Source organism: Coregonus clupeaformis, unplaced genomic scaffold (genome assembly GCF_020615455.1).
Source record: "Coregonus clupeaformis isolate EN_2021a unplaced genomic scaffold, ASM2061545v1 scaf1097, whole genome shotgun sequence".
Taxonomy (NCBI): Eukaryota; Metazoa; Chordata; class Actinopteri; order Salmoniformes; family Salmonidae; genus Coregonus; species Coregonus clupeaformis.
The window spans coordinates 101977-114269 of record NW_025534551.1 but is presented as its reverse complement, the minus strand read 5'-3'; the positions used below and the strand labels follow the sequence as shown (position 1 = coordinate 114269).

At 54.0% G+C, this 12293-nt stretch overlaps 1 protein-coding gene across 4 annotated transcripts in view; it reads right to left on the bottom strand.

Annotated features, from left to right (window-relative positions):
• Positions 1-1716: 1716 nt before the first annotated feature.
• Positions 1717-12293, bottom strand: part of LOC121561263 (ribosome biogenesis protein wdr12) — a 44586-nt gene continuing 34009 nt past the window's right edge. For all 4 annotated transcript variants that reach the window (XM_045217528.1, XM_045217530.1, XM_045217529.1 and 1 more), the window contains 5 exons: positions 10037-10177; positions 9687-9792; positions 8760-8892; positions 3094-3166; positions 1717-2299 (listed from right to left, as the gene is read on the bottom strand). In XM_045217528.1, coding sequence (XP_045073463.1) covers positions 2222-2299; positions 3094-3166; positions 8760-8892; positions 9687-9792; positions 10037-10177 — 531 coding nt within the window. In that variant the 3' untranslated portion in view covers positions 1717-2221. The remainder of the gene's footprint in view (positions 2300-3093; positions 3167-8759; positions 8893-9686; positions 9793-10036; positions 10178-12293) is intronic.

The following is a 12293-nucleotide window of genomic DNA, read 5'->3' as shown; positions in this document are numbered from 1 at the left end:
TATTATGGGAGAATGTGCTGCTCGGTTTCCTTAACTATAATAAGGATAAAGAAAAACTATTTGACCTCTTAAATCTAATTGTGCTATTGGCAAAATGTCATATTCATAAATGTAAATTCACTAATAAAAAACCACTGTTCCATGTTTTCTATAAATAGTTCGAGCAGTACATTAGGACCATTCTACATTCTTCCAATAAGAAAGCTGTTAAAACAATCAATACGTGTGTATCTTTTAAAGTATTTGTATAATCTGTAATTTGTTGTACCCCCTAGCATTTATCATTGTCTGTTAGTATACTTCTTGTATGTATAGTGGTGTTTCTGCAATAAAAAATATGAATACAAAATAAAGGATAAACGGATCGACACCTGCCAGCGTCAACCAGAAGGCAGACTGGGAGACGTCGCCAGTAGGTTGGTTACCAGGTGTTCAGTAACCAGCAGGTTGGTTACCAGGTGTCCAGTAACCAGCAGGTTGGTTACCAGGTGTTCAGTAACCAGCAGGTTGGTTACCAGGTGTCCAGTAACCAGCAGGTTGGTTACCAGGTGTTCAGTAACCAGCAGGTTGGTTACCAGGTGTCCAGTAACCAGCAGGTTGGTTACCAGGTGTTCAGTAACCAGCAGGTTGGTTACCAGGTGTTCAGTACAGCAGGTTGGTTACCAGGTGTTCAGTAACCAGCAGGTTGGTTACCAGGTGTTCAGTAACCAGCAGGTTGGTTACCAGGTGTTCAGTAACCAGCAGGTTGGTTACCAGGTGTTCAGTAACCAGCAGGTTGGTTACCAGGTGTTCAGTAACCAGCAGGTTGGTTACCAGGTGTTCAGTAACCAGCAGGTTGGTTACCAGGTGTTCAGTAACCAGCAGGTTGGTTACCAGGTGTTCAGTAACCAGCAGGTTGGTTACCAGGTGTTCAGTAACCAGCAGGTTGGTTACCAGGTGTTCAGTAACCAGCAGGTTGGTTACCAGGTCTTCAGTAACCAGCAGGTTGGTTACCAGGTGTTCAGTAACCATTATGAGGTAGCTAGCTGCTATTGCTAATTTATGGCGAGCTAGCTACGTGTAGGTGCCAAAGCCAAGTGATCTCCATGCAGTTATTCCACCCCTCACAACATCAAACCTGTTTCTTCTCAACGTGCGTGTTTAGTAAATAACTACATGTTGCTAGTTCCTGTTCCAGCTAGCTAGCTAATGTTTGCAACGTTTTCCAGGATGCGCCGCTAACCTACGGAAGTATAACCTGCTAATTCTAACCAACGTAACGTTAGCTAGTCCAAATGACTTTGTCTACGGATAAAATGTTGCCCATATAAACGCAATACGCAGACGTCTTGCATCATCACATTGTTTTGGCTTTACCGTTGAATGAAGCTCTGTCAAGAAGTCCCTTTGTCCGGCAGTCAGGTATCCAGCTAGCTAACGTTAGCAGCACTAGCCACCAAGCAACAACTGACTCACAGAAACGGGATATGCAAAGTGTCTGTCCTCTGTCCGGCCGCTGTGGGGACGTCTCAACATCACAGATCAAACCGGTTGGAGAAACATTATAGTTTAAAACGTCTGAAGGACACTAACCCCAACCTCACTCGATGAGGTGCAGGAGAAATGTGGAATGTTTGCAGGGCACATCATGTACTAGTGAAACCGGCATCTTCAAGAATACAACCCTAATAAAAGGTGCAGCAGTAAAATACAAAGTTCTTTCATCAGAAAAACTGATGACAGGGTGGTTATTGTATTTAAATACTGGTATATCATGGATGTAGACAGACATTCTGATTAACAACCACAGTAGGAATGATGTCACTTTATGAACCCAGTAGGCCTGTATCTATTCATCTATCCCAACAGAGGGCAGTATAGAGAATTGAGACCTGCCACTGATGGTTCTCAATACACTAGTTCAATCTGTAAACTGTGGTTACATTCATACGCAGTATTAAATGGAGACTATCTGTATCTTAGAAAACAGTATGTCATCTTGGCTATCTTATGTCATGAAGAACATCTATCAACACAACTGTAGCTGTTCATAAATAAACATATCTACATCAGGAAATGCTTCAATCAACAGGCAATACATCTGAGAGAAATAAAAAGTAACATTAAGAAAACTAAAATAAAACAAATTATAATTCAGAATAAGCACAAAGACTGGATACTGCATTTCAATAATATCCAATAAAAAAACACTGGTGCTATATCTATACTGTCTGTCTCTAGTCTATGCTCCAGCGTCCGTCTCGCAGGCTGTGTATCTGTATGTGTACAGCTTGTTGTCAGCTCCTCCACTCAACACCAACTGCAAGAGGAGAGGAGGTACACCAGTTAGAAGAGATGGATGGAACACAAAACCTTGGACAGAATACAGGTTAATACAGGCTAGATGGTGTCTCTGCAGGTTAATACAGGCTAGATGTGTGTCTCTGCAGGTTAATACAGGCTAGATGGTGTCTCTGCAGGTTAATACAGGCTAGATGGTGTCTCTACAGGTTAATACAGGCTAGATGTGTGTCTCTGCAGGTTAATCCAGGCTAGATGTGTGTCTCTGCAGGTTAATACAGGCTAGATGGTGTCTCTACAGGTTAATCCAGGCTAGATGGTGTCTCTACAGGTTAATACAGGCTAGATGGTGTCTCTTCAGGTTAATACAGGCTAGATGGTGTCTCTGCAGGTTAATACAGGCTAGATGGTGTCTCTACAGGTTAATACAGGCTAGATGGTGTCTCTACAGGTTAATACAGGCTAGATGGTGTCTCTGCAGGTTAATACAGGCTAGATGGTGTCTCTGCAGGTTAATACAGGCTAGATGGTGTCTCTACAGGTTAATACAGGCTAGATGGTGTCTCTACAGGTTAATACAGGCTAGATGTGTGTTGGTGTCTCTACAGGGGAATCCAGGCTAGATGTGTGTTGGTGTCTCTACAGGTGAATCCAGGCTAGATGTGTGTTGGTGTCTCTACAGGTGAATCCAGGCTAGATGTGTGTTGGTGTCTCTACAGGTGAATCCAGGCTAGATGTGTGTTGGTGTCTCTACAGGGGAATCCAGGCTAGATGTGTGTTGGTGTCTCTACAGGTGAATACAGGGTGTCTCACCCTGCTGTCAGTCCAGTCCACACAGAGCACCTTGTCCTCATGGGCAGACACATCATACAGAGGAGTCTTGCAGCTGGAACACAAACACACTTTTAGTAAACACTAGATCCTCTGACCTCTAACCTCTAACCCTATCCCCTACCTCCTCTAACCTCTAACCCTACCTCCGCTAACCCTACCCCCCTACCTCCTCTAACCCCTACCTCCTCTAACCCTACCTCCTCTAACCCCTACCTCCTCTAACCCTACCCCCTCTAACCCCTACCTCCTCTAACCCTACCCCCTCTAACCCCTACCTCCTCTAACCCTACCCCCTCTAACCCTACCTCCTCTAACCCTACCTCCTCTAACCCCTACCTCCTCTAACCCTACCTCCTCTAACCCTACCCCCTACCTCCTCTAACCTCTAACCCTACCCCCTCTAACCCTACCTCCTCTAACCCTACCTCCTCTAACCCCTACCTCCTCTAACCCTACCTCCTCTAACCCTACCCCCTACCTCCTCTAACCTCTAACCCTACCTCCTCTAACCCTACCTCCTCTAACCCTACCTCCTCTACCCCCTACCTCCTCTAACCCTACCCCCCTACCTCCTCTAACCCTACCTCCTCTAACCCTACCTCCTCTACCCCCTACCTCCTCTACCCCCTACCCCCTACCTCCTCTAACCCTACCCTCTAACCCTACCTCCTCTAACCCTACCTCCTCTACCCTACCCCTACCTCCTCTAACCCTACCCCCTCTAACCCTACCTCCCCTAACCCTACCTCCTCTAACCCCTACCTCCTCTCTAACCCTACCTCCTCTAACCCTACCCCCCTACCTCCCCTAACCTCTAACCCTACCCCCCTCTAACCCCCTCACTCCCCTAACCCTACCCTCCCTCTAACCCCTACCCTCCTCTAACCCTACCTCCTCTAACCCTACCCCCTACCTCCTCTAACCTCTAACCCTACCTCCTCTAACCCTACCTCCTCTAACCCTACCTCCTCTACCCCCTACCCCTCCTCTAACCCTACCCCCTACCTCCCTCTAACCCTACCCTCCTCTAACCCCTACCTCCTCTACCCCCTACCTCCCTCTAACCCTACCCCCTACACTCCTCTAACCCTACCCCCCTACCTCCTCTAACCCTACCTCCTCTAACCCTACCTCCTCTACCCCCTACCTCCTCTAACCCTACCCCCACCTCCTCTAACCCTACCCCCCTACCTCCTCTAACCTCTACCCTCACCCTCTAACCCTACCCTCTAACCCTACCCCCCTAACCCTACCTCCTCTAACCCTACCCCTACCTCCTCTAACCCTACCCCCTCTAACCCTACCCCCTACCCCCCTCTAACCCCTACCTCCTCTAACCCTACCTCCTCTAACCCTACCCTCTAACCCCTACCTCCTCTAACCCTACCTCCTCTAACCCTACCTCCTCTAACCCTACCTCCTCTAACCCTACCTCTAACCCTACCTCCTCTAACCCTACCTCCTCTAACCCCACCTCCCCCTACCTCCTCTAACCCTACCCCTCTAACCCTACCCCCCTCTAACCCACTACCCCACCCTACCCCTCTAACCCTACCTCCTCTAACCCTACCTCCTCTAACCTACCCCCTCTAACCCTACCCTCCTCTAACCCTACCCCTCTAACCCTACCCCTACCTCCTCTAACCCTACCCCCTCTAACCCTACCCCCTACCTCCTCTAACCCTACCTCCTCTAACCCTACCCCTCTCCCTACCCCCTACCTCCTCTAACCCTACCTCCTCTAACCCTACCCTAACCCTACCTCCTCTAACCCTACCCCCTACCTCCTCTAACCCCTACCTCCTCTAACCCTACCTCCTCTAACCCTACCCCCTACCTCCTCTAACCCTACCTCCTCTAACCCTACCTCCTCTAACCCTACCCCCTACCTCCTCTAACCCTACCCCCTACCTCCTCTAACCCTACCTCCTCTAACCCTACCCCTCTAACCCTACCCCCCTACCTCCTCTAACCCTACCCCCTACCTCCTCTAACCCTACCTCCTCTAACCCTACCCCCTACCCCTACCCCCTCTAACCCTACCCCCTACCTCCTCTAACCTCTAACCCCCTACCCTCTAACCCCTACCCCTCCTCTAACCTACCCCTCTAACCCTACTCCCCTACCTCCTCAACCTCTAACCCCAACCTCTAACCCTACCCCCTCTAACCCTACCCCCTCTAACCCTACCTCCTCTAACCCTACCTCCTCTAACCCTACCCCCTCTAACCCTACCCCCTACCTCCTCTAACCCTACCCCCTACCTCCTCTAACCCTACCTCCTCTAACCCTACCTCCTACCCCCTACCTCCTCTAACCCTACCCCCTACCTCCTCTAACCCTACCTCCTCTAACCCTACCTCCTCTAACCCTACCCCCTCTAACCCTACCCCCTACCTCCTCTAACCCTACCCCCTACCTCCTCTAACCCTACCTCCTCTAACCCTACCCTCTAACCCTACCCCCTACCTCCTCTAACCCTACCCCCCTACCTCCTCTAACCCTACCCCCTCTAACCCTACCCCCTACCTCCTCTAACCCTACCCTCCCTAACCCTACCCCCTCTAACCCTACCCCCTACCTCCTCTAACCCTACCCCCCTACCTCCTCTAACCCTACCCCCTCTAACCCTACCCCCTACCTCCTCTAACCCTACCCCCTACCTCCTCCTAACCCCTACCCCCTCTAACCCCTACCTCTACCTCCTCCTAACCTCTACCCCCAACCCCTCTAACCCTACCCCCTCTAACCCTACCCCCTACCTCCTCTAACCCTACCTCCTCAACCCTACCCCCTCTAACCCTACCCCCTACCTCCTCTAACCCTACCTCCTCTAACCCTACCCCCTCTAACCCCTACCCCCCTACCCCCCTCTAACCCTACCCCCTACCTCCTCTAACCCTACCCCTCTAACCCTACCCCCCTCTAACCCCTACCTCCTCTAACCCTACCCTCTAACCCTACCCCCCTACCTCCTCTAACCTCTAACCCCTAACCTCTAACCCTACCCCCTCTAACCCTACCCCCTACCTCCTCTAACCCTTCCCCCCTACCTCCTCTAACCCTACCCCCTACCTCCTCTAACCTCTAACCCCCTAACCTCTAACCCTACCCCCTCTAACCCTACCCCCTACCTCCTCTAACCCTACCCCCTACCTCCTCTAACCCTACCCCCTACCTCCTCTAACCTACCCACCAGCCTCTAACCCTACCCCCTACCTCCCAGCCTCTAACCCTACCCCTTACCCCCAGACTCTAACCCCTACCCCCCTACCTCCCAGCCTCTAACCCTACCCCTACCTCCCAGCCTCTAACCCCTACCTCCCAGCCTCTAACCCTAACCCCTACCTCCCATTCTCTAACCCTAACCCCCACCCCCCAGCCTCTAACCCTACCCCCTACCTCCCAGCCTCTAACCCTACCCCCTACCTACCAGCCTCTAACCCCTACCCCCCTACCGCCCAGCCTCTAACCATACCCCACCGCCCAGCCTCTAACCCTACCCCTACCGCTCAGCCTCTAACCCCTACCCCCCTTATCGCCCAGTCTCTACCCTACCCCTTACCCCCCCAGACTCTACCCTACCCCTTACCCCCAGCCTCTAACCCTACCCCCTACCTCCCAGCCTCTAACCCTACCCCCTACCTCCCAGCCTCAACCCTACCCCCTATCTCCCAGCCTCTAACCCTATCTCCCAGCCTCTAACCCTATCTCCCAGCCTCTAACCCTATCTCCCAGCCTCTAACCCTATCTCCCAGCCTCTAACCCTATCTCCCAGCCTCTAACCCTATCTCCCAGCCTCTAACCCTACCTCCCAGCCTCTAACCCTACCTCCCAGCCTCTAACCCTACCTCCCAGCCTCTAACCCTACCTCCCAGCCTCTAACCCTACCTCCCAGCCTCTAACCCTACCTCCCAGCCTCTAACCCTACCCCCTACCTCCCAGCCTCTAACCCTACCCCCTACCTCCCAGCCTCTAACCCTACCCCCTACCTCCCAGCCTCTAACCCTACCCCCTACCTCCCAGCCTCTAACCCTACCCCTTACCACCCAGCCTCTAACCCTACCCCCTACCTCCCAGCCTCTAACCCTACCCCCTATCTCCCAGCCTCTAACCCTACCCCTATCTCCCAGCCTCTAACCCTACCCCCCTATCTCCCAGCCTCTAACCCTACCCCCTATCTCCCATCCTCTAACCCTACCCCCTATCTCCCATCCTCTAACCCTACCCCTTACCACCCAGCCTCTAACCCTACCCCCTATCTCCCAGCCTCTAACCCTACCCCTTACCGCCCAGTCTCTACCCCCAGGTCCTACCCTTACCTCACACTCGCTACCTCCCAGCCTCTACCCCCTACCTCCCAGCCTCTACCCCCTACCTCCCAGCCTCTACCCCCTACCTCCCAGCCTCTACCCCCTACCTCCCAGCCTCTACCCCCTACCTCCCAGCCTCTACCCCCTACCTCCCAGCCTCTACCCCCTACCTCCCAGCCTCTACCCCTACCTCCCAGCCTCTACCCCTACCTCCCAGCCTCTACCCCCTACCTCCCAGCCTCCACCCCCTACCTCCCAGCCTCTACCCCCTACCTCCCAGCCCCTACCTCCCAGCCTCTACCCCCTACCTCCCAGCCTCTACCCCCTACCTCCCAGCCTCTACCCCCTACCTCCCAGCCTCTACCCCCTACCTCCCAGCCTCTACCCCCTACCTCCCAGCCTCTACCCCCTACCTCCCAGCCTCTACCCCCTACCTCCCAGCCTCTACCCCCTACCTCCCAGCCTCTACCCCCTACCTCCCAGCCTCTACCCCCTACCTCCCAGCCTCTACCCCCTACCTCCCAGCCTCTACCCCCTACCTCCCAGCCTCTACCCCCTACCTCCCAGCCTCTACCCCCCTACCTCCACCCCCCCCCTACCTCCCAGCCTCCACCCCCTACCTCCACCCCCCCTACCTCCCAGCCTCTACCCCCTACCTCCCAGCCTCTACCCCCTACCTCCCAGCCTCCTACCCCCTACCTCCCAGCCTCTACCCCTACCTCCCAGCCTCTACCCCCTACCTCCCAGCCTCTACCCCCTACCTCCCAGCCTCTACCCCCTACCTCCCAGCCTCTACCCCTACCTCCCAGCCTCTACCCCCTACCTCCCAGCCTCTACCCCCTACCTCCCAGCCTCTACCCCCTACCTCCCAGCCTCTACCCCTACCTCCCAGCCTCTACCCCCTACCTCCCAGCCTCTACCCCCTACCTCCCAGCCTCTACCCCCTACCTCCCAGCCTCTACCCCCTACCTCCCAGCCTCTACCCCCTACCTCCCAGCCTCTACCCCCTACCTCCCAGCCTCTACCCCTACCTCCCAGCCTCTACCCCCTACCTCCCAGCCTCCACCCCTACCTCCCAGCCTCCACCCCCTACCTCCCAGCCTCCACCCCCTACCTCCACCCCCTACCTCCCAGCCTCTACCCCCTACCTCCCAGCCTCTACCCCCTACCTCCCAGCCTCTACCCCTACCTCCCAGCCTCTACCCCCTACCTCCCAGCCTCTACCCCCTACCTCCCAGCCTCTACCCCCTACCTCCCAGCCTCTACCCCCTACCTCCCAGCCTCTACCCCCTACCTCCCAGCCTCTACCCCTAACCCCCCCAGCATACAGACCTCCTGGTGTCCCAGAGTTTGACCACGTTGTCGAGGGAACCAGACACCAGCTGGTGCTCATGGGAAGGAGCCCACTTCACCGCCGTGACCCAGCCGCTGTGAGAGGTAAGAGACAGCAGCACCAACGACCCGTCTACACACACACACACAAGATAAAACACACACCTTATGGAACAGCAGCACCAACGACCCGTCTACACACACACACACACAAGATACACACACACCTTATGGACCAGCAGGGACTGGGAAGAGACAGGCACTCTACACACACACACAAGATAAACACACACCTTATGGAACAGCAGGGACTGTGAAGAGACACACACTCTACACACACGTACACATGGATGTTGTATTGTAAATATGTGGTAGTGGAGTAGTGGCCTGAGGGAACACACTAAATGTATTGGGTAAAGTGTTATATTTTAAATTATAACTGCCTTAATGTTGCTGGACCCCCAGGAAGAGTAGCTGCTGCCTTGGCAGGAACTAATGGGGATCCATAATAAACCCCAGGAAGAGTAGCTGCTGCCTTGGCAGGAACTAATGGGGATCCATAATAAACCCCAGGAAGAGTAGCTGCTGCCTTGGCAGGAACTAATGGGGATCCATAATAAACCCCAGGAAGAGTAGCTGCTGCCTTGGCAGGAACTAATGGGGATCCATAATAAACCCCAGGAAGAGTAGCTGCTGCCTTGGCAGGAACTAATGGGGATCCATAATAAACCCCAGGAAGAGTAGCTGCTGCCTTGGCAGGAACTAATGGGGATCCATAATAAACCCCAGGAAGAGTAGCTGCTGCCTTGGCAGGAACTAATGGGGATCCATAATAAATACAAATACACACACGTAAGAGAGATGTTCTAATGTACATTGGAAAGTGCAAGGAGATGTTTAAATGAAGTGATGTGATTTAGTTGTGACCTTTGGAGCGAGGGTCCCACAGCCTGACGTGTCTGTCAGTGCTGCCAGAGGCCAGGCGCCGACACAGTGGAGAGTAGGAGACATGGTTAAACACCTTACTGCCCGTCTATAGAGAAGAAGAGAAGGGGAGATCAACCTATCAGTCATCAACTAAGAGGTTGTGAGGGGAGTCTCTCCCCAGTGGGGTCTAGGGAGTCTCTCCCCAGTGGGGTCTAGGGTTAGGGAGTCTCTCCCCAGTGGGGTCTAGGGTTAGGGAGTCTCTCACCAGTGGGGTCTAGGGAGTCTCTCCCCAGTGGGGTCTAGGGTTAGGGAGTCTCTCACCAGTGGGGTCTAGGGTTAGGGAGTCTCACCAGTGTGGTCGTCACGCCTCCGGTCTCGGCGTTCCAGAGTCGGATGGTGTGGTCCCAGGATGCACTGCAGATCTCCTCGCTGTCCAACCAGAGGACAGACGACACCGCCTCGTTGTGACCAGACAATGTCATGAGGGGAGTCTGGAGGAGGAAGATGATTAATACACTACTGATCAACTGATGAAGATGAGGGACCTGGGAGCCCCTAACCCTGGGAGCCCCTAACCCTGGGAGCCCCTAACCCTGGGAGCCCCTAACCCTGGGAGCCCCTAACCCTGGGAGCCCCTAACCCTGGGAGCCCCTAACCCTGGGTAACATCATGAGGGGTATCTAGAGGAGGAAGATGAGGGACCTGGGAGCCCCTAACCCTGGGTAACATCATGAGGGGTATCTAGAGGAGGAAGATGAGAGACCTGGGAGCCCCTAACCCTGGGTAACATCATGAGGGGTATCTAGAGGAGGAAGATGACATGGGAGCCCCTAACCCTGGGTAACATCATGAGGGGTATCTAGAGGAGGAAGATGAGGGACCTGGGAGCCCTAACCCTGGGTAACATCATGAGGGGTATCTAGAGGAGGAAGATGAGGGACCTGGGAGCCCCTAACCCCTGGGTAACATCATGAGGGGTATCTAGAGGAGGAAGATGAGGGACCTGGGAGCCCCTAACCCTGGGTAACATCATGAGGGGTATCTAGAGGAGGAAGATGAGGGACCTGGGAGCCCCCTAACCCTGGGTAACATCATGAGGGGTATCTAGAGGAGGAAGATGACCTGGGAGCCCCTAACCCTGGGTAACATCATGAGGGGTATCTAGAGGAGGAAGATGAGGGACCTGGGAGCCCCTAACCCTGGGTAACATCATGAGGGGTATCTAGAGGAGGAAGATGACCTGGGAGCCCCTAACCCTGGGTAACATCATGAGGGGTATCTAGAGGAGGAAGATGAGGGACCTGGGAGCCCCTAACCCTGGGTAACATCATGAGGGGTATCTAGAGGAGGAAGATGACCTGGGAGCCCCTAACCCTGGGTAACATCATGAGGGGTATCTAGAGGAGGAAGATGAGGGACCTGGGGAGCCCCTAACCCTGGGTAACATCATGAGGGGTATCTAGAGGAGGAAGATGAGGGACCTGGGAGCCCCTAACCCTGGGTAACATCATGAGGGGTATCTAGAGGAGGAAGATGAGGGACCTGGGAGCCCCTAACCCTGGGTAACATCATGAGGGGTATCTAGAGGAGGAAGATGAGGGACCTGGGAGCCCCTAACCCTGGGTAACATCATGAGGGGTATCTAGAGGAGGAAGATGAGGGACCTGGGAGCCCCCTAACCCTGGGTAACATCATGAGGGGTATCTAGAGGAGGAAGATGAGGGACCTGGGAGCCCCTAACCCTGGGTAACATCATGAGGGGTATCTAGAGGAGGAAGATGAGGACCTGGGAGCCCCTAACCCTGGGTAACATCATGAGGGGTATCTAGAGGAGGAAGATGAGGGACCTGGAAGCCCCCTAACCCTGGGTAACATCATGAGGGGTATCTAGAGGGAGGAAGATGAGGGACCTGGGAGCCCCTAACCCTGGGTAACATCATGAGGGGTATCTAGAGGAGGAAGATGAGGGACCTGGGAGCCCCTAACCCTGGGTAACATCATGAGGGGTATCTAGAGGAGGAAGATGAGGGACCTGGGAGCCCCTAACCCTGGGTAACATCATGAGGGGTATCTAGAGGAGGAAGATGAGGGACCTGGGAGCCCCTAACCCTGGGTAACATCATGAGGGGTATCTAGAGGAGGAAGATGAGGGACCTGGGAGCCCCTAACCCTGGGTAACATCATGAGGGGTATCTAGAGGAGGAAGATGAGGGACCTGGGAGCCCCTAACCCTGGGTAACATCATGAGGGGGTATCTAGAGGAGGAAGATGAGGGACCTGGGAGCCCCTAACCCTGGGTAACATCATGAGGGGTATCTAGAGGAGGAAGATCACTACCACAGAACAAAACATAGCTATAACCCATCGCTAACGCTCCTCACCCTGGTCAGTCTGATAGGGTTAGTCTGGGTTAAGGTAAGGGTTAGGCTGCTCTCCTCACCCTGGTCAGTCTGATAGGGTTAGTCTGGGTTAAGGTAAGGGTTAGGCTGCTCTCCTCACCCTGGTCAGTCTGATAGGGTTAGTCTGGAGTTAAGGTAAGGGTTAGGCTGCTCTCCTCACCCTGGTCAGTCTGATAGGGTTAGTCTGGGTTAAGGTAAGGGTTAGGCT